At 49.8% G+C, this 16,377-nt stretch overlaps 7 protein-coding genes across 7 annotated transcripts; 4 read left to right on the forward strand and 3 right to left on the reverse strand.

Annotated features, from left to right (window-relative positions):
• Nucleotides 1-1,634: 1,634 nt before the first annotated feature.
• pfy1 (profilin) lies at nt 1,635-2,442 on the forward strand (the record flags this gene model as incomplete). Its single annotated transcript, XM_057067408.1, has 5 exons — nt 1,635-1,662; nt 1,732-1,747; nt 1,898-1,982; nt 2,101-2,235; nt 2,314-2,442. 5 exons carry the CDS (start codon nt 1,635-1,637, stop codon nt 2,440-2,442), a joined length of 393 nt encoding a protein of 130 aa, XP_056921089.1.
• Nucleotides 2,443-2,916: 474 nt separating this feature from the next.
• N7503_007862 (uncharacterized protein) lies at nt 2,917-3,637 on the reverse strand (the record flags this gene model as incomplete). The annotated part of the gene is made up of 5 exons (XM_057067409.1): nt 2,917-3,213; nt 3,270-3,285; nt 3,352-3,400; nt 3,480-3,506; nt 3,607-3,637. 5 exons carry the CDS (start codon nt 3,635-3,637, stop codon nt 2,917-2,919), a joined length of 420 nt encoding a protein of 139 aa, XP_056921090.1.
• Nucleotides 3,638-4,353: 716 nt separating this feature from the next.
• N7503_007863 (uncharacterized protein) lies at nt 4,354-4,914 on the reverse strand (the record flags this gene model as incomplete). The annotated part of the gene is made up of 1 exon (XM_057067410.1): nt 4,354-4,914. The coding sequence occupies one exon, from the start codon at nt 4,912-4,914 to the stop codon at nt 4,354-4,356; it is 561 nt and encodes a 186-aa protein (XP_056921091.1).
• Nucleotides 4,915-5,133: 219 nt separating this feature from the next.
• Nucleotides 5,134-5,606, forward strand: N7503_007864 (DASH complex subunit DAD4; the record flags this gene model as incomplete). The annotated part of the gene is made up of 5 exons (XM_057067411.1): nt 5,134-5,136; nt 5,211-5,267; nt 5,325-5,369; nt 5,421-5,505; nt 5,563-5,606. The coding sequence occupies 5 exons, from the start codon at nt 5,134-5,136 to the stop codon at nt 5,604-5,606; spliced, it is 234 nt and encodes a 77-aa protein (XP_056921092.1).
• A 362-nt stretch (nt 5,607-5,968) lies between these two features.
• On the forward strand, nt 5,969-8,447 carry N7503_007865 (actin-related protein ARP5; the record flags this gene model as incomplete). The annotated part of the gene is made up of 5 exons (XM_057067412.1): nt 5,969-6,164; nt 6,223-6,543; nt 6,593-7,533; nt 7,584-8,360; nt 8,418-8,447. 5 exons carry the CDS (start codon nt 5,969-5,971, stop codon nt 8,445-8,447), a joined length of 2,265 nt encoding a protein of 754 aa, XP_056921093.1.
• A 1,360-nt stretch (nt 8,448-9,807) lies between these two features.
• N7503_007866 (MARVEL domain-containing protein) lies at nt 9,808-10,544 on the forward strand (the record flags this gene model as incomplete). Its single annotated transcript, XM_057067413.1, has 4 exons — nt 9,808-9,954; nt 10,019-10,122; nt 10,179-10,301; nt 10,382-10,544. 4 exons carry the CDS (start codon nt 9,808-9,810, stop codon nt 10,542-10,544), a joined length of 537 nt encoding a protein of 178 aa, XP_056921094.1.
• Nucleotides 10,545-11,221: 677 nt separating this feature from the next.
• Nucleotides 11,222-15,870, reverse strand: nte1 (lysophospholipase; the record flags this gene model as incomplete). The annotated part of the gene is made up of 2 exons (XM_057067414.1): nt 11,222-15,470; nt 15,554-15,870. 2 exons carry the CDS (start codon nt 15,868-15,870, stop codon nt 11,222-11,224), a joined length of 4,566 nt encoding a protein of 1,521 aa, XP_056921095.1.
• Between the last annotated feature and the right edge of the window lie 507 nt (nt 15,871-16,377).

A 16,377-nucleotide genomic window follows, 5' to 3' on the forward strand; every position in this document is an offset into this window, starting at 1 on the left:
CCGCTTCTCGGATCACATCGGCCGTTGAACGTGCCGATGCTCAATGCGGGAGTTAACCCCGAGTTTGGACAGGTTCCTAGTACTTAACCGCCGTGGGTTATTCGATCGGTTCGAGTGGTACAGTATTTGAAGCTTGAGGGTTATCAACTGAATTGTAGGGTTCAAGTAAATCTCAGGTTTGGGCACTCTTTGATTAGGTTTTGCTTTTTTTTTTTCATGTACAAAGCAGGAGCGGTGTGTGCTAAAGAAGCGGTCACCGCAACATGTCCTCCATTATACTCTAGATCCTTGTTGAACCTGTGTCTCTTTGGTGGAAATGGTAAATGACCTCCTAACAACAAATTCCTGAAGATATAGAGTTTCCAAGGTTTCGAAGACCAGGTACATTTAGGGGCCTACGTATGTGGGTCCACTTATGGGAACGCGTTGACCTAAATACGTAGAGTAGGCAGCAGAGATGGTATTCACATGTTGCTCTCGGACATATAGAGTTGATCAGCATCGAACGCGTAGTCCATGCGATTGTATCCTGTATCGAGTACTTATTGTAAGGCATCTACATGTTGACTGAGCCAATGAAACCCACGGAAAGTCCCCCATGTTAATCCCCGAATTGGCTTTGGCCTTTGCCAAGGTTTCTTTATCGTTTTCTTTTTCCTTTTCCTTTTCTAATGTGCCCTAACCATTATTTGTACGTGAAGGATCATCTCTATAAAGCTGTGCCTTCAGGTGCCAGTCAAAGCTCGGCATTTACATAGTATCTACATAAAGATAACGGTCGGCATATGCGGGAAGACGGGATCTAACGAAGCTCCTCTCGGAGCTTAATCACTTCTAGATAGAACAACTATCAGTTTCGATACCCAGTCAACGGCCCTTTTTCCAATGATAGCAAGTGAAAAAAAGGTGCGAAAGGGGTTTCGCATAGGTATACACAATGGAACAGCCCTCTTAACTCGTAATTTACTGAAACATTTGTGAGTCTAGCGAACTTCTAATTCACATGGCTCAGTGTTGTCCAATGTTGGAAAGGCCCTAGAGAACATATAGATTAACCCCGGTCTATAGTAGGCCCGACTGTGAGAGGGACCACGGAAGCTATTGGAATGACTCAAGCGAAGCGATCAGTGGGTTCTACACCGCTATCCCACAAACCCGGGGCCCTAACCGTTGACACCTATGCATTGCAGAATCTTGGAACAATGAAGGGGAAGCATTGCAAATCACAAGAGCCCCTCATTCCAGGCACACGTGGAATGACATGCGTGCGGAAGTAGAGCAAGGTTGATCGGCTATGCAGGCAGTCACTTAAACGTAAAACCTTGGAAGGTCAGTGGACATATAAAGCTTAGGACTCTGGTGTCTAATATTGAGCCTCATTTCTGGTTTGTTCTTAAGACCAAGTCCAATAATCTCTCCCAAGTATCTTTAAGTGGTCGAAACCACGGTCCGGTTGGCCCCGTTCTCGAGAGATCGACACCGACTTTGAACAGAGTTGGCGGGGTCTTATTTACCGCCAAACACACCCCACTTCGACTGCCAACCCTCCCAGCTCCTTATATTCTCTGCATCTCCTCACGACCCTTTTTTTTTTCTTCTCTTTTCCCTCCAATCCCTTCACACATAACTTCAAAATGGGCGCCCACTCTGCAGTCTGGCAAGGTAGGTGCTTCATCTATGACCGCATCCGTCCGCACTCCCCCTCACTGACGTCTTTTTTGTGATGTTTAGGCTACGTCGACTCGAGGTACGACTAGCGTCTTTAATTTTCTTTCTCCAGCACACCTTGAGCTATCTCGATCATACTCTCCGCTACATCCAGCTTCGAGTGTTCATGCCCGATAGCAATATGTGGCGACACCTTACCCCCGAATCGATGCTGACAATTCTCCAACAGCCTGATGGGCTCCGGTCAATTCGACAAGGCCGGTATTCTTGCCGCGGACTTCTCTGGCCTTGAGGCCCAGTCCCCTACCTTCACGGTATGATATACAACTCCCCCCTTTCCATCCGGGAGCCGGTGTCAAACACAAACTCGGAATGCGGGGTCAATGTGTCACACGAGGATTATGAAACTGACTGGTTCCTATCCACCCACAGCTCACCCAGGATGACATTAACTCCCTGGCTGTTGCGTTCACAAACCCCGACGACGCCTTCGCTAAGGGCTTCTCCATCGGTGGTGAGAAGTTCGTCGCTATCAAGGCCGATGCTCGCTCCCTATACGGCAAGAAGGTATGCATCCTACCCCTCGGCTATACGAAGGCGTGCAATCGCCGATAGATGGCATGACTGACTTGGTTCGGGAAATAGGGTAAGGAGGGCGCTATTGTTGTCCGTGCCTCCTCTTGTACCATGATCGCCCACCACGGCGAGAACGTTCAGACTACCAACGCTGCTACCGTTGTCGAGAACCTTGTTGACTACCTTAACAAGGCCTAAATGCGCCCTTGTATTGAAATTGTTGCAATCATCCGATAGGATGATATGAGAATATGAGATGTTAAGAATAGCAAATAAAGGAGCATCGAATTTTCTTGTCTTTTCGCTATTGTATTTGGATTTATGCACTTGTTCTAGCTTTATCGCACTTGAGTCTGGGTAGGTGTCTAGCCTGATCGCTACCCGATTCATGTCCCTGTCTTATATGTTAGTGCTCCTCTATTTACCACAGATTACTGATATCAGAAGATCCATACTGGAAAAATGCAAAATAGGAATCATTAGTAATTACAAGTGTTTCTAAAACGTAGACTTCGTGTCGCATCTTTGTCCACCATGCGCCAGAATGCACAACTGGATTACCATAATGCCCAGCCCACTGCAAAATATTATGCACATTTGGAAGTGTTCATCTACCACGTATGCTGACAACTCAGACTCATCAAGATCACGTCAGAAGCAATCCGATCAGCCTTATACGGGCAACTCGGCATTGCTCCGACCACCCGCCAAGACCTCCAATCCACGCTGGATATACGGTCCGATAACGGGAACATTGCCTGCAAACTGACCGATGGTAATCAGGAAATCACCGAAGAGGATAAATAGTCCATAGAGCTCGATCATGAAGCCACAAAGCGGCCAGCGGAGGAGGATGAGAATAATGCCAGCGGAAAAGGCAGCGGTTCCCTTTAGCTTCTGAGGACGGGAGAAAAAGACCAGGGTCTTCTGGAAGCCGATGATCAAGGTGAGACCGATAAGGAAGAGGATCTGAAGTATGTGAGTGGGAGGGATTAGGGAGGCCGGGAGTGGGGATTGTGGCGTACGTTGCCCATGGCCAGTCTAGAGAGCTGTTAGCATTTTGTCGCATATTTATAATAATTCATTATATCCAGGACGAAGACATACAATGACCGGTCGAAGAACATAAGGACACCTCCGAACAGGAACAAGCCACCTATACCACCATGGTTAGTTTTGCTCTTTGTGCATGAACGGCTTGTCGCGATTGCTTTCGCTGTAGCCAGTGGGCATACCTGCACAGCAGAAGACCACTCCAAACTCTAGAAATAGTGTCAGTCATAATTTATTCGTAGTTAGGCTGCAATTCGCTGCACTTGGACAAGTGTCGCGCGACACAGTTCAGGGCGACGAAGTACTTACTCTGGTGCTCTGAAAGCCACATGCTCGGCATATTGGCGGGATATGTCGTAACTGACGTGAATCACGTTGAAAAATAGGCACAAGGAAGAAAAGGACGCGAGAACAAGATCAATTGCAAATGGAAATCACAATGATTTCGCCGTAAACAGAAACCCTTTTTTCTGCCCACCACCGAAGGCGGTCGGACTGGATGGTTAAGCCGCTCGAGCGGTCATTCCGATTTCTTTTCCTTCACACAACGAGTTCACGATTGACTTGATCATCCGAGCTGGAAAAGCCATTGGTCGAGATCAAAGTACTACTTGATTTCAGCAAAATACAATAGTTCATGTGGTTCCAGAAGAAAGCTCAAACTTGAATGTTGGTCTGAGCTGTGGACGAACAGCTATTCTGGACACTGTCCATTTGCACCAGGTACTCGTACCTGTATATTCACGCCGCGACGACAACACCCTCGGGTGTTGTAACTGATATTCCCTTCTGTGGAGTTTCGGTACTAGTTGAGTGCCACCTGGCGCAAGGCGAATAAAAAAATTTTACGGTCACGAATAAGCCGGAGCGCTTTCTTGAGCCTGTTTCGAAAGGGACAGGTGGGATGGAAAGGGCTTGACTGTGTTGGCCGAACATTCATTGTAATAGCCATAGTATTAGTTTGAGGCTTTGAATCCAATATCATATTCTATTCGTACAAATGTCTCCTCGCCCTTGAAATTGATCATAACTCATTAAATAACATCTTGGCTGCCCTTATTTCAGGACGGTGTGTGCCCCACGCGCTTCTAGGTAGGTCTCTGGTACGCCCTGTGCCAGTGTCCTGATCACTCCGAAGACCTCTTTGTTGTGATACCGCAGACGTGTCTTGGGGTCGGTGTAGGGGCCGGACAACCCGGTGATATCGCAGTAATGGCGATGATTAGCCGCGCTCAGCGATGGCGCAGATTCGATGTTGGTATAGGTGACGGTCGGAAAATTGGCGCGCGCATTCTTCTCCAGAACTAGGGAGGACAGATTTTGAGAAGCTTGTGCCAGATTGGGGGTCTTGCCAGCTCCTTCTGCTGGGGTTTGTGTTCCATCGGCCGTTGTGCTGCCCGTGGCAGTGAAGGGGGTGGTCGCGCCCGAGTTGGCTTGAGTTGCCATTACGGACGCTTCTTTCCGGGCACTCTCCGCGATGATCTGCTTGAGGTTTCGATTGCGACGCTGGGAGGGCTTCCAGTGTGGGTTGCGGAATGGCTTGTGGAGGTGGCCGATGTCCAGCTGGTTCATCAGCTGCTGGTGCGCCTCGTCGTTGGCGGGGGTTGCGGGAGGCATTATGGGATCACGATAGATGCCAAATTTGGGGGTTATAAGGAGAAAAGAAGCCAACCAGTCTATATAATAGTGGTAGATTAAGTAGATGGTGGACAATTAAGCTCTGGTGAGGGGAGACCACAAAGGGCCAATCGGGTCTCACATGACCGCCCAAACAAATCATCCCGATCTGCTTCTTTACAACCAACAAACAAGTACACCTACCAAGACTGCAGAATCATGGTAGGTCATTTCAACATAATGCTAGGCTTTGCTTTTTTTGTTGATGTCTAGTGGACTGAGCTAACTTCACCTAGGAGAGCCCTCATGAGCACCAGCAGTCCGTGCTGCTTTCGCGTATCATCACCAATGTCGTAAGTCGCGATATGCTGTTCGTCATCTCGTGGTTTAAGAGGCTAATCCAGATCCAGGAGAAACTCAATGAGGCTGTCATGGTCATGAACAAGGGCCTTCAGGTATGTCCTAGTATCTAATGCTACATGGCATCCATTGTTAATCGTGCGCAGGAGGTCAATATCCAGAATATGAACGTCGAGCTGGTGGCTCAGATGTTTAAGAACTACCAGTCTAATGTTTTGTTTCATCTAGAGGGTATGTTTCTCGGTCTCTATCAATATCTCCGATACTAAATGCTAAAATGCACTGCAGCTACGGAGAACCTAAAAGAACCCTCACCGCAAGGTTCTACTTAGGAACCCCATTTTGATATTACGAAGCAATGTTTGAATGAAATTAGTTACTTTAATCGCATATTACATAAAGCTTGTCGCACATAGAGTAGTAGAGAATAGACAGTAGTGAAGCTGCAGTGAAGGTAGATAGCGCATCACCGCTTCCCCATTCTTGGCGCAAACCAAACCTCCGGCTTTCAACTCTCAACCTCCAACTTCTACGCCATTGGTCTCCGCTTTGTCTTTCCGGTTACTTCTGGGATTGTGTCTCCTAAATTTTACCTTTACATTTCTCTTATATTCTCTGCCCCTGCCATGCAGTAATCTCTCACCACTGATCTCCGACCTTGAAGCTCCTGGTTTCCGCACCGGCGCAGCCCACCATGACTATCACTTCGGTCAAAACCATTCTACCGACCCGATTTGCGGCCAATTCCACTGAAAAGCCCGCTGCAAAACCTCCACCTGAGCCGTACCATGCGCAAGATTTTCCTTTTAAGGGCTACCAGGCTCCACAGACCGATGGATTTGAGCGGAGCAAGGTCCATCCCGACACCAGTGCTATTGTTATCGACAATGGTGAGTCCAGTTCAATACAGAAGGCTGCATGGATCTATCGCTAACGGCTTTCTCGTAGGTGCCCATCTCGTCAAGGCCGGTTGGTCCTTTGACAAGAACCCGCGCTTCGTCATCCCTCCCGTCATGAGTCGTTACCGCGATCGCAAGCTGAATCGCCAATGCAACTTTGTCGGACACGATGCCTATCTCGATGCGACTACCCGGGGTCAGCTTCGTGGCGCCTTTGATCCTGGCTCCAGTGTCGTTGGTAACTGGGATGTCATGGAGGGTGTATTGGACTACATGTTTCTGAAGTTGGGCGTTGACGGTTCAAACGGCGGCGTCGACCGGCCGATTCTTATGACTGAACCAATCGCCAACTTGGGATATCCGAGGAGAAGTATGTTACTCTGGTGATTGGGTTATCGGTCGGAACTAACACCTTCTAGTGATGAACGAGATCCTCTTCGAATGTTACTCTGCGCCGTCTGTATCCTATGGTATTGATTCGCTTTTCGCATACCGCTACAACAAAGGAACCGATGGATTGGTTGTTTCCTCGTCGCATACATCTACACATGTCATTCCTGTGCTAGGCGGGAAACCGCTTTTGTCCAACTGCACCAGGCTTAATTGGGGCGGCTTGCAAAATGCCGAATACCTTATGAAGCTTATGAAGTTGAAGTACCCGACCTTCCCGGCGCGTATCACTGATAACCAAATGGAAGACTTGGTACGCAATCATTGTTACGTATCGCAAGACTACGACCGCGAGCTGAGTGGGTATCTCGATTGGACGGGCCTGGAGGACCGCGATCGTGTTGTTCAGTACCCATTCACCGAACACATTGTTGTCGAGAAGACTGAAGAAGAGCTTGCTCGCATTGCGGAGCGGAAGAAAGAGAGTGGGCGCCGACTACAAGAACAGGCGGCCAAGATGCGTCTTGAAAAGCTGGTGAAGAAGGAGCAGGAACTTGAGTATTGGAAGAGTATACAGGCAACCCTGGCGTCTGAAACAAAGAAGGAGATTCGTCGCATCCTTGAGAGTGAAGAGCTTAAGGATGAGGCTCATCTTGAGCGCATGATCCGTGACCTAGAGAAATCCATCAAGCGCTCTCGGAACAAGGATCTTGGCATTGAGGAAACCGAAGAGCAGCCTGAGGAGATGTCCTTCCCGATGCTTGACATTCCGGATGACCAGCTTGATGAAGCTGGTCTGAAAGAGAAGCGTCACCAACGGTTAATGAAGTCGAATGTTGATGCGCGGGCGCGTGCTAAGGCCGAGAAGGAGCGTGAAAAGGCTCGTGTTGAAGAAGAGGAACGTCTTGACCGAGAGAAGCGAGAAAACGATTTTGAGGCCTGGATTTCAGAACGACGAGCTAACCGCCAGGTAAGTGTGGCCCCAACTATCGTTCTCATGCCAGGTGCTAACGAGTATAGTCTATCCTCCAACGAATCAAGGACCGCGATCGCATGAAGGCCGACCTTGGAAACCGAAAGTCTCTTGCCAGCCAACAGCGTATGAAGACCCTGGCCAACTTGGCGTCCGATGGCCCCAAGAAACGCCGCCGCGGCGGAGATGACGATGACTTTGGTGCCAACGACGATGACTGGGGTGTCTACCGAACCGTCGCGACAGGCGACCAGAGTGACGAAGAGGAAGAGGAGGACCTGGGTGCCATGCTCAATGGCGCCGAGGCGGAGTTACTCCAATACGACCCCGAGTTCACGGAGAACCACACCCTCGCCGCACAGACCGACTGGACTAAGAGTCTTGTCCATGGGTTCCTGCGTGGTCCCTGGCCCTTTGATCCTGAAAGCCAGCGAGAAGCGCACCAGCTTCATTTGAATGTGGAACGTATTCGTGTCCCCGAAGTCGTGTTCAAGCCTTCTATTGCTGGCGTGGACCAGGCCGGTCTGATTCAAATTGCCGCTGATATCGTGAACCAGCGCTTCTCAGGCACCGAGGACCGTGCCCGACTCCTGAAAGATGTCTTCCTGACGGGTGGTAACACCCTTTTCTCTGGATTTGAGGAACGGTTCCGTAGCGAACTTCGTGGGTATCTGCCCATTAATGCGGAGTTCAATGTGCGCCGGGCCTCTGATCCCGTTTTGGATGCTTGGAAGGGCGCGGCACAGTGGGCTTCTGGAGCTGATTTCGGTCGGTCGTCTGTGACCCGACAAGAATACTTGGAGAAGGGCAGTGAGTATATTAAGGTGAGTCGACGCTTTTCCCCTTCTGTCCTGTTTTGATTTGGTTCTAAGTCTTCATAGGAGCACGATCTTGGTAATGCTACTTGGTAAACAGGAGCAGATGAAAGGGTTCCAAAACTCAGGCGCAAATGGAGTCAAGTTGCAGGATTTTAAGGCAATGGGCATGTTTACTTTGAATGAAAGGGTTAATTCAGATTTTGAGTAGATGATTCCTCTTGGGTTATCAATGATGCCATTGAGGTATACTGGCTCCTTGCGTATTTATCGCACCTAAGCAGCTGTCTGGTACTTCATGTATATCAATTCGAGACCGGCTTCATAACCTTCTCCCTGAACGTCCAGGTACATTGGCGCTCTTTGACCGTTGACAGTACCCAATTCTTGTTTACAAGGCCAAGCCTGTCGTAAACAGGATTGACGTCTGGGCTATTATCCAGCTCAGATATCCGTTACACAAGCCGACTTAACCGAACACTGTAGTCCAGCCTAGGTAGACTTCTTGCATCGTACCATATTGCGACCAATAGTATGACCGTCATGTGTCGTCACAAGAATTAAAGATCATCCCACTTGGCGCAGATCCTGATCTCCAGTGGGGTCAAGTGTAGTATACCTTATTGATCCATTAACTATATCGCAAGTATTAGTATTCCTCGTGGCTACCTTTGTATTTCGTACACTGTCAGGGTTCAAAGGGTGTATTGTAATAACAGCCTAATTTCTGAAGCTGAAGAATATTTGATCCATGCAGGGAGATCCTCGGTCTTTGGTAGCACAACATCTATCTAGTATTTTGGCCACTTCATTAGTCTGCCGTTCGTTCCGTGGTTATTGTTTCCGTTCCCACATCTGTCGAGGTGGTGTGATATGTACGTAGTGGAAGGAGTCTCATGATTGGCTTACGTTCAAGACTAGGCTCTTATCAGGTGTTCGTTTCCTAGCTGTTCCGCGGTATGCCGAACGGTGATTTTGGTTATTTCAATTAAGCTTCATTTTTGCTGGAGCTCTTTGCGCACAGGATGGTACTCTCCCATAAGAAGTCAAGCACTCGGAGAATTGGCAAATTGCTGTGCTGGTCTAGATGAGAATATCAAGCTCGTACAGCGTGAAGCCATATAACTTGAAGTGAAGCGTTTCAATTATGTACCTGCAAGTGCAAACTGGATTAGGTTCTGATTCGGGTAATGACTTCATGCAATCATGACGCAGCTGGGGAAAGCGACTACATTGCGGTGTTGGTGTGGACTTTAACGTCCTATTGACTCGGCGTGTTTGTATCTCATGCTCGTGTCCGAGTTAACCGATAATGCGCTGAAGAACATAAAGTCGTGGGTTGCCACATTCTTGGATACTGTATTCTTCACTTGATCTTCATCAACTATATTACTCATATTCGGTTGGATACGACCTGTGCATCCTCTGACTACCATCGTATCTCATATACCTCGTCATGCGCTTCTCAACGTCTGTCGCCAGACCACTGCAACTAGCCCTTAGGGCTATGCAGTGGTGCAGTGCTGTCATCGTCTTAGGCTTGACCTCGTGGTTCATCGATCAAGGTCCTCGCGGACAGCATATCATCTACCAAGAAGTCATCGTACGTGTCTAGATATACCAAGCCCCAAATATTCTATATTTACTGAAATCGCTAACAAAACCAGGCCGCCTTCTCTGTCGTCTGCTTCATCCCAGCATTCATCTCCCCCTTCCGCCCTTCAATCTTAAGCAAAATGGTCATCCTAGTTGATGTCGTGTTCTCCTACCTGTACGTTTCCTGGGATCTCCATATAAATTTGTCCAACCACTAATGTACCGCGGTAGATGGTTGACTGCTTTTATCTTTGCAGCCCAAGACTACAACTGGCACTCGTGTTACTTCGATTCTCCGCCTGGTATATCCTGCCGACGCAAGAGGGCGAATGAGGCCTTCATCTTCTTAGCCTTGTATGTCCACTCCCAGGTTTTCTTTTTTTTCCTTATTCGTCCCACTCCATATACTCTGCTCCGGTACTAATATTGTCTAGTATTATGACCTTCTTTGGAATATTCCTCGAGTTTGCTGCTCATCGGGCTTATCAACGGGGACGGCCTGCTCAGCCTGTGGTTGAAAAGCCAGATGCTGCTGCTGCAACTCGGCCGCCACTTGATGCCCCAGCTGAAGTTGCTACTCCGACTGGTACGGTTTGAATAACTTTCGAGTTGATTTCTGCTTGAGTGGTATATCTGTACTACCTTGTTGGGTTCAGGTCTGGCGCCCTGTCCAATCGGACTGCGTGGGTGTTGTGCAGATGCAGATGTATCTGTTGTTCCCTGTTGTGTGAGCTCTTGTAGTACCCATAGTCTAATGTGCATGGTGGGAGATTTGGACTCTGGTCCTCTTTCACCTGGATGTCCGGTTGGTAAAGTACATATATCTTCGAGGCGGATGTTGTCAGTTGATGTGGGCGTGAACTGATGTTCTAATTCCTTCCTATTCTACTTAATGAACTTTATACCTGACCATGATTTAGTGGCCTATACTACTCTGGGGTTCAGGCTTGGATTCCCTGGGTACAACACGCACTCCGCGACAGTTGGTCTATTAAGATAGACATAAGCCTAACTCATGGTATTTCTATTGTGTATGTACAGGTCGTGACCACCAATAGTCAAAGTGACTGTTTTAGCATGCAAATGGGTGTATCTTATGCAATTCAAATGGCAGGTCCAACACCTGCAACCTTGGAAGGTAATAAAAACGCCACCTCCAGCCAATCTTTGGAGAGCGTAGGCTGTGTTGAACGCCGGGCTAGGTCAACGCCTCAAGGATCAAACGAATAAACAAAATGGGGGGGGGGGGGGGCGATGCGATACAGTCAAGACTCTCAAATACTAGCTCTTCGAGGAGCCATAGTCCGCTGTAACTTGCGCTTTTCTTCCGTCTCCTCGGGAATAGGAAGAGATCCCTCGTTCTTAAGACGATCGAGGAATTCCTTGCCATATGCATATCCGACCTGGTAAATCTCGTCGAATTTACCAAAGTCCAGCGTTCCGTATGGATCGATCGGCGGGCGCATGTAAAGACATCCGGAGAGGCTCTTGGCCCGTTCCAGGTTATCGATGGAGGAGACATAGGCGAGGCGAGCTTGGAGTTCAGACAATGTAGGCGGATTTGGGAGAGAGGAGAAGGGATTCCAGCGGTTGAACATCGACCAAAATCCGGATAGTGAGTCGCCGTAGCTCTGGGGTGTATTGTCATCGATGGAGCCCACATCGACGGCAAAGATAACGTCGGCGCCAAGGCTCTTCATATGCGCCACAGTGAGGTTGTCGATATACCCTCCGTCAAGTAGCATGCTACCCTCGTCGCAGATGGGAGGAAGCAAGCCAGCTAATGACATGGACGCACGCACATACCGCCACACGTATCCTGACGAGTGGTACTCCGCGCGAGACCGGCTGATGTTGGTAGTGTTGCAGTAAAACTCGAGCCAGAAATCCTCAATCTGGCTGTCACCGAAAGTTTTGAAGATTCCACGATTGAACTCATGACCTGTCGTGTAGGAGACCGTTGGATAGGTCAAATCCAGCGCAAATCTCCACATACTCCCCATTCGGCCTGAGAATTTCTTTGCACGGCCGTACATTGGGACCACATCGGCGTCTCGTGCATACAGAGCTCCAATAAATGAACCAATGGAAGTCCCGCCAATGATATCAATCGGAATTCCAGCTTCCTCAAGCGCCTTGATTACCCCGACTTGTGCTATGCCGCGGGCGCCTCCGCCGCCCAGTACTAGTCCGACAGATTTGCCGCATAGTCGGCGAGCCAGGCGGTGAAAATCGCCCTTAAAAGGAGTCTGTGCTGAATACAAGGGCGTCTGCTGAATACGTCGTGAAGTGTATTTCTGGATTTCCGCTTGTAGGATCTGGACACGCTGCTTGAGCACAGTTCCAAACTTCTTGGGATGAGGATGGGAAGGCTCAGTAGTCAAGCGGAAGGCCATTTGGATGTGGTGGTGACCACCATTGATCCACAGCCGGTTCTTAAGCCAACGTCGCGTCAGCCCGGGCGAACAGTATCGTTCAGAGTGTAGAAGCACCAGCTCCTTCTTCGCAGTCGTCTTCATGCCAAGCAAGAATCGCTCATATTCTCCAATTCTGGATGATGCCTCCGCCACACCCACCAGCAAAATAGAATCTGCTTGTGCGATGCAGGTTTGTGTCCAGGGCGCATTGACATTGGTATCAGCGATGTAAAGCACCAATCCATACTTCTCTTCGAGATCTGCCAGGTACTGCGAAAGTTTGAGCTTTCCCATCTTGCTAAAAGCGTGGCGGCCTAGGTGGTTCAAAATCGCAGCTTGGTTAAGTGAAGTCACGCCTCTTGGCACACCCATCTGGTGCAAGGCATTCAGCAGCCGATGACCAAATTCAACTACCGGAACTCCTGCGGTGACTGGAACGATAGCAACTGTGCGGAGATTAACGTTCGATGTCGCAGTCTGGACGCCGCCAACATGAGCTTGTTCAACTCCTTTCTCAGACCGAGGGTGTGCTACCAAGTCACGCATGCGCTGAGCAATCAGCTTGGATACCTGGATAGTGATGCCTGGATGCTCTTGAGCCAGACTATTGAACAGTGATCGAGGAAACTTTGCCAACTCGGTCTCTCGAATTGCATGTAGGGTTGATGGCCGAGTAGATTCGGTCATAACCTCGAGTTCGCCCACACTCTCGCCTTGGCCATACTCACCAATCACGGTCATCTTGCCATTTGGACCTTCCAAAACAGACCGTAGACGACCGTTCAGCACAAGATAAATCGCATCACTCTCATCTCCTTGGTGGTAGATCGGTTGCCCCGCGCCTACCTGCACCCACTCCAGTGCGAAGTCGATGTGGAGGAGCAGACGAGGAAGGAGGTTTGTCAGACGCTTGGCCAGGGTCAATAGCGCAATGGGGTATCGGTCTGCAATCCGCTCTAAGGATGCACGAGGTAGAAATCCCACATAGACATCTGTCTTCGCAACGACGTCCGTGTATGAGCGATAGGAGGCCAGGGCACCGACATACCCTTGCATTCCTCCGGGTTTGATCATATATAGTGACTTGCGCGACTGGGTCTTGCGGCGAGAGTCTGTTGTGCCTGTTGCGCCAGAAGTACGTGAGGATCCGGTGGTAGTTCGGCCCAATGGAGGGAAGAGCTCCTCCTGTGGATTCGATGCAGAAGGACGTGACGAGCCAACGAGGTCATCCCCCCGTTCATTAACCGGGACACCCACATCTAAAAATCCGTCAATCACGTAGTAAAGGCCCGGGTGGCGCTCTCCCTGTTCTACAAGAACTGAACCTTGTGGAAAGTAGACGACTTCAATGTCGTGGCGCAACTCTTCGCGCAGATTGATCACCGGTGATGTTCCACCGGCACTGGTCACAGACATGGACATCATGGACTCCGTCTCGCCATCCCCGGATTCTTCATATGGATCGATGAAGCCAAATGCATTAGAGAACACAGCCTTTTGTCGCCGAGAGTCGTACGACAGCAGCCTGGGAGATGCATCACCGGAAGCATGGCTGCCTTTTCGAAGAGCATCGCTTGTACTTTCCATCAGACCGATACCTTTCATCATACATTCCAGAATCGACTCGCGGAACAGCGTTTCTTCGTCAACTGACTCCTTTCGCTGGAACGGAGATGCTGAGAGGCCATCAATGCCAGCAGCCGGTCGAAACAGAGGACGTTCTCGCTCCGTCAAGGGACTCGCAAGGTTATGTCCCATAGTATCGTGACGAGGTCCAAAACGGGATAGCTGGATTGTAGATAGCAAATCACCAGGGCTAACTCCATTCGAATCGCGTTCGGTGTAGCGAGGTTGGGGTCGCCTTTGGGGTGTCAGAGCGAGGGTTCGGCTTCCTCCATCCATACGAGCTTGTAAAATCGCTTCCTTTCGGAGGGAACTGCTGGAACGGCGCCTCCGTCCAACAGCCGGGTTATGCAGGGCGATGCCCTTGCCGACTTCTTCAGGTCCGAGGCGGTCTCGCTCCTGCATAAATTTGTTCTTCAACCGGTCCAAAGCGCCGCCGCGCAGGTCATTGGGTAGATCATGAGAGGTGTATTTCGACATCTGTCGCTCAATGCCGAGCACGTCTGTTCCTAGGCCTAAGTAGGAGTGGGCAGTTGCGAATGTCACTCGTTGAAGACGCGTCAGAATCACTTGCACAATATGGGCGGTCGCTCTTGGGTAAACTCGAGTTAAACGACGGAACGCGCTGGCGGGAATAATTGCAATGGTCGTATCCACCGTGGCTCGGGCGACAATATCTGGATGTACCGACTTTCTTCGCTTGGAAAACGGCCGACCCAACTGCGGCTGGGGTCGCCCAGGAAGAGTAGCATGGCTCTCTCCCAGGTTCAATGGAGGCACTGTCGGTAATGAATCGCTATGACCATTAAGACCGGGCGTCAAATTGGTATAATCACCTGCTCTCGACTGCGGGCTCCCGAGCATGTCGATACCAGGACTCACTGGAAGAGAGTCCGGGGCTCGTGGGGTATGAGGCGTTGCTACGCTCGAGCTGCGGGAGCTTGGGCTATGTGTGTTGCGCAATTTAATATCTTCAGTGAACAGCTGCAGGATGGAAAAGAGAGACGACATGGACGCGCCATTCTTCACCTCGGTCAGCAGTTGATATCCCTGGCGACCGTTTGAATTGTCCTCTTCATCCTCCGATGTCACATCATCCAGATGTATATTCTCTTCCACCCCCGGCTTGCCCTCACGAATTGATTTGACGAAGATCTGAACCAGGCCATCAACCACCAAACAGAAGCCTTTCTCTTCCTCTAACATCAAGGTCTCGCCGGCGATCAATTTTCTGGTCTGCATAGTCCGAGTCAATTCGTGAAACACCGGTCGCTCCAAGTACCCAAAGACTTTGATCGCGCTCAGGAACTCGTCGAGGTAGCTGGCCAATCCAGGTTTGGAATCACCATCTTGTGTATCGGGGAAGAGGTCGACCTGGGCTTCTTTGCGCTGGGGCTCCGGGGGTAGGCGACTGTACATGTTCATAAACCGGTAGCGAATGAACCAGCTCACGGTCGAGACCACGGCCAGGAGTATCAACATGCTATAGGTCATATTATCAGCAACTTCATTGTATATAGTATCCCAGTATCTCGGCATGACGAGCGGGGTCAAGAGGAGACTTACAGGGTGGTGAAGTTCATGGTGAAGGTGAGGCTCATAGAAAATAGCGTAAATAGCCATGTGGGCAGTGTAATGGTGGTGAAGGTGATGAGCCAGTACAGAGCCCGGGGGATGACTTGGAAGGTGAAGGTAAACACCCAGCCGATCCACCCCGCCATTGTTGACGGAATTGGCGGCGGAAAGGGCGGGGAAAAGGAGGAAATATCTGCAGCGGATAGGACGGAGGTAGCGAGGGAGGGTGCAGAAACCAGTGAAGCTGTGGCCGTGATGGCCGTTGTGGCCGTTAGGCTCAAGGAGAGGGATGGGGCTAGGTCGGGCATGACGTGTGGTCCCGGCATGAGACAAAAGCTCCGCTTTTCCAAGAAAACCAGTCGCGAACCAGGGTATTAACCACACTAACTCAAATTCGACCCTATCTGGGCCACCATGTGTGTGGGCATCGGAAACGTGCGGGCCCTGGTATCGGTGGATGGAGGAAGATGAGGGGAAGCAGAGGTCCGACCTGCAGGGATGACAAGCTCCCGAGGCAGGTGACTTTGTCGATCGGGTCAATAAGAGTCTACAGTGACCTTTGATAAGAAAAATTGATCAGAGTTTCCAAGGTTAAGAAAAGAGTAAACCAAGTTGAAGTGTAGGTGATATTCAGTCACCGTACCAGTACCAACTCTAGTTGCTAAAACGTGGGCTGGTCTAGGCGTATAAACGGTGGAGCTAGGCTTTCGATTGGGTACTTCTGTACTGCACTCTAGTATGAGAGATGTAGAAGGTTCTTTATGGAATTAGTTTGACCAATCATAATGTACATAATTCCAAGGTTATCAAATCCG

Source organism: Penicillium pulvis (assembly GCF_028828015.1).
Source record: "Penicillium pulvis strain IBT 33274 chromosome Unknown contig_5_segment0_segment0, whole genome shotgun sequence".
Lineage (NCBI taxonomy): Eukaryota > Fungi > Ascomycota > Eurotiomycetes > Eurotiales > Aspergillaceae > Penicillium > Penicillium pulvis.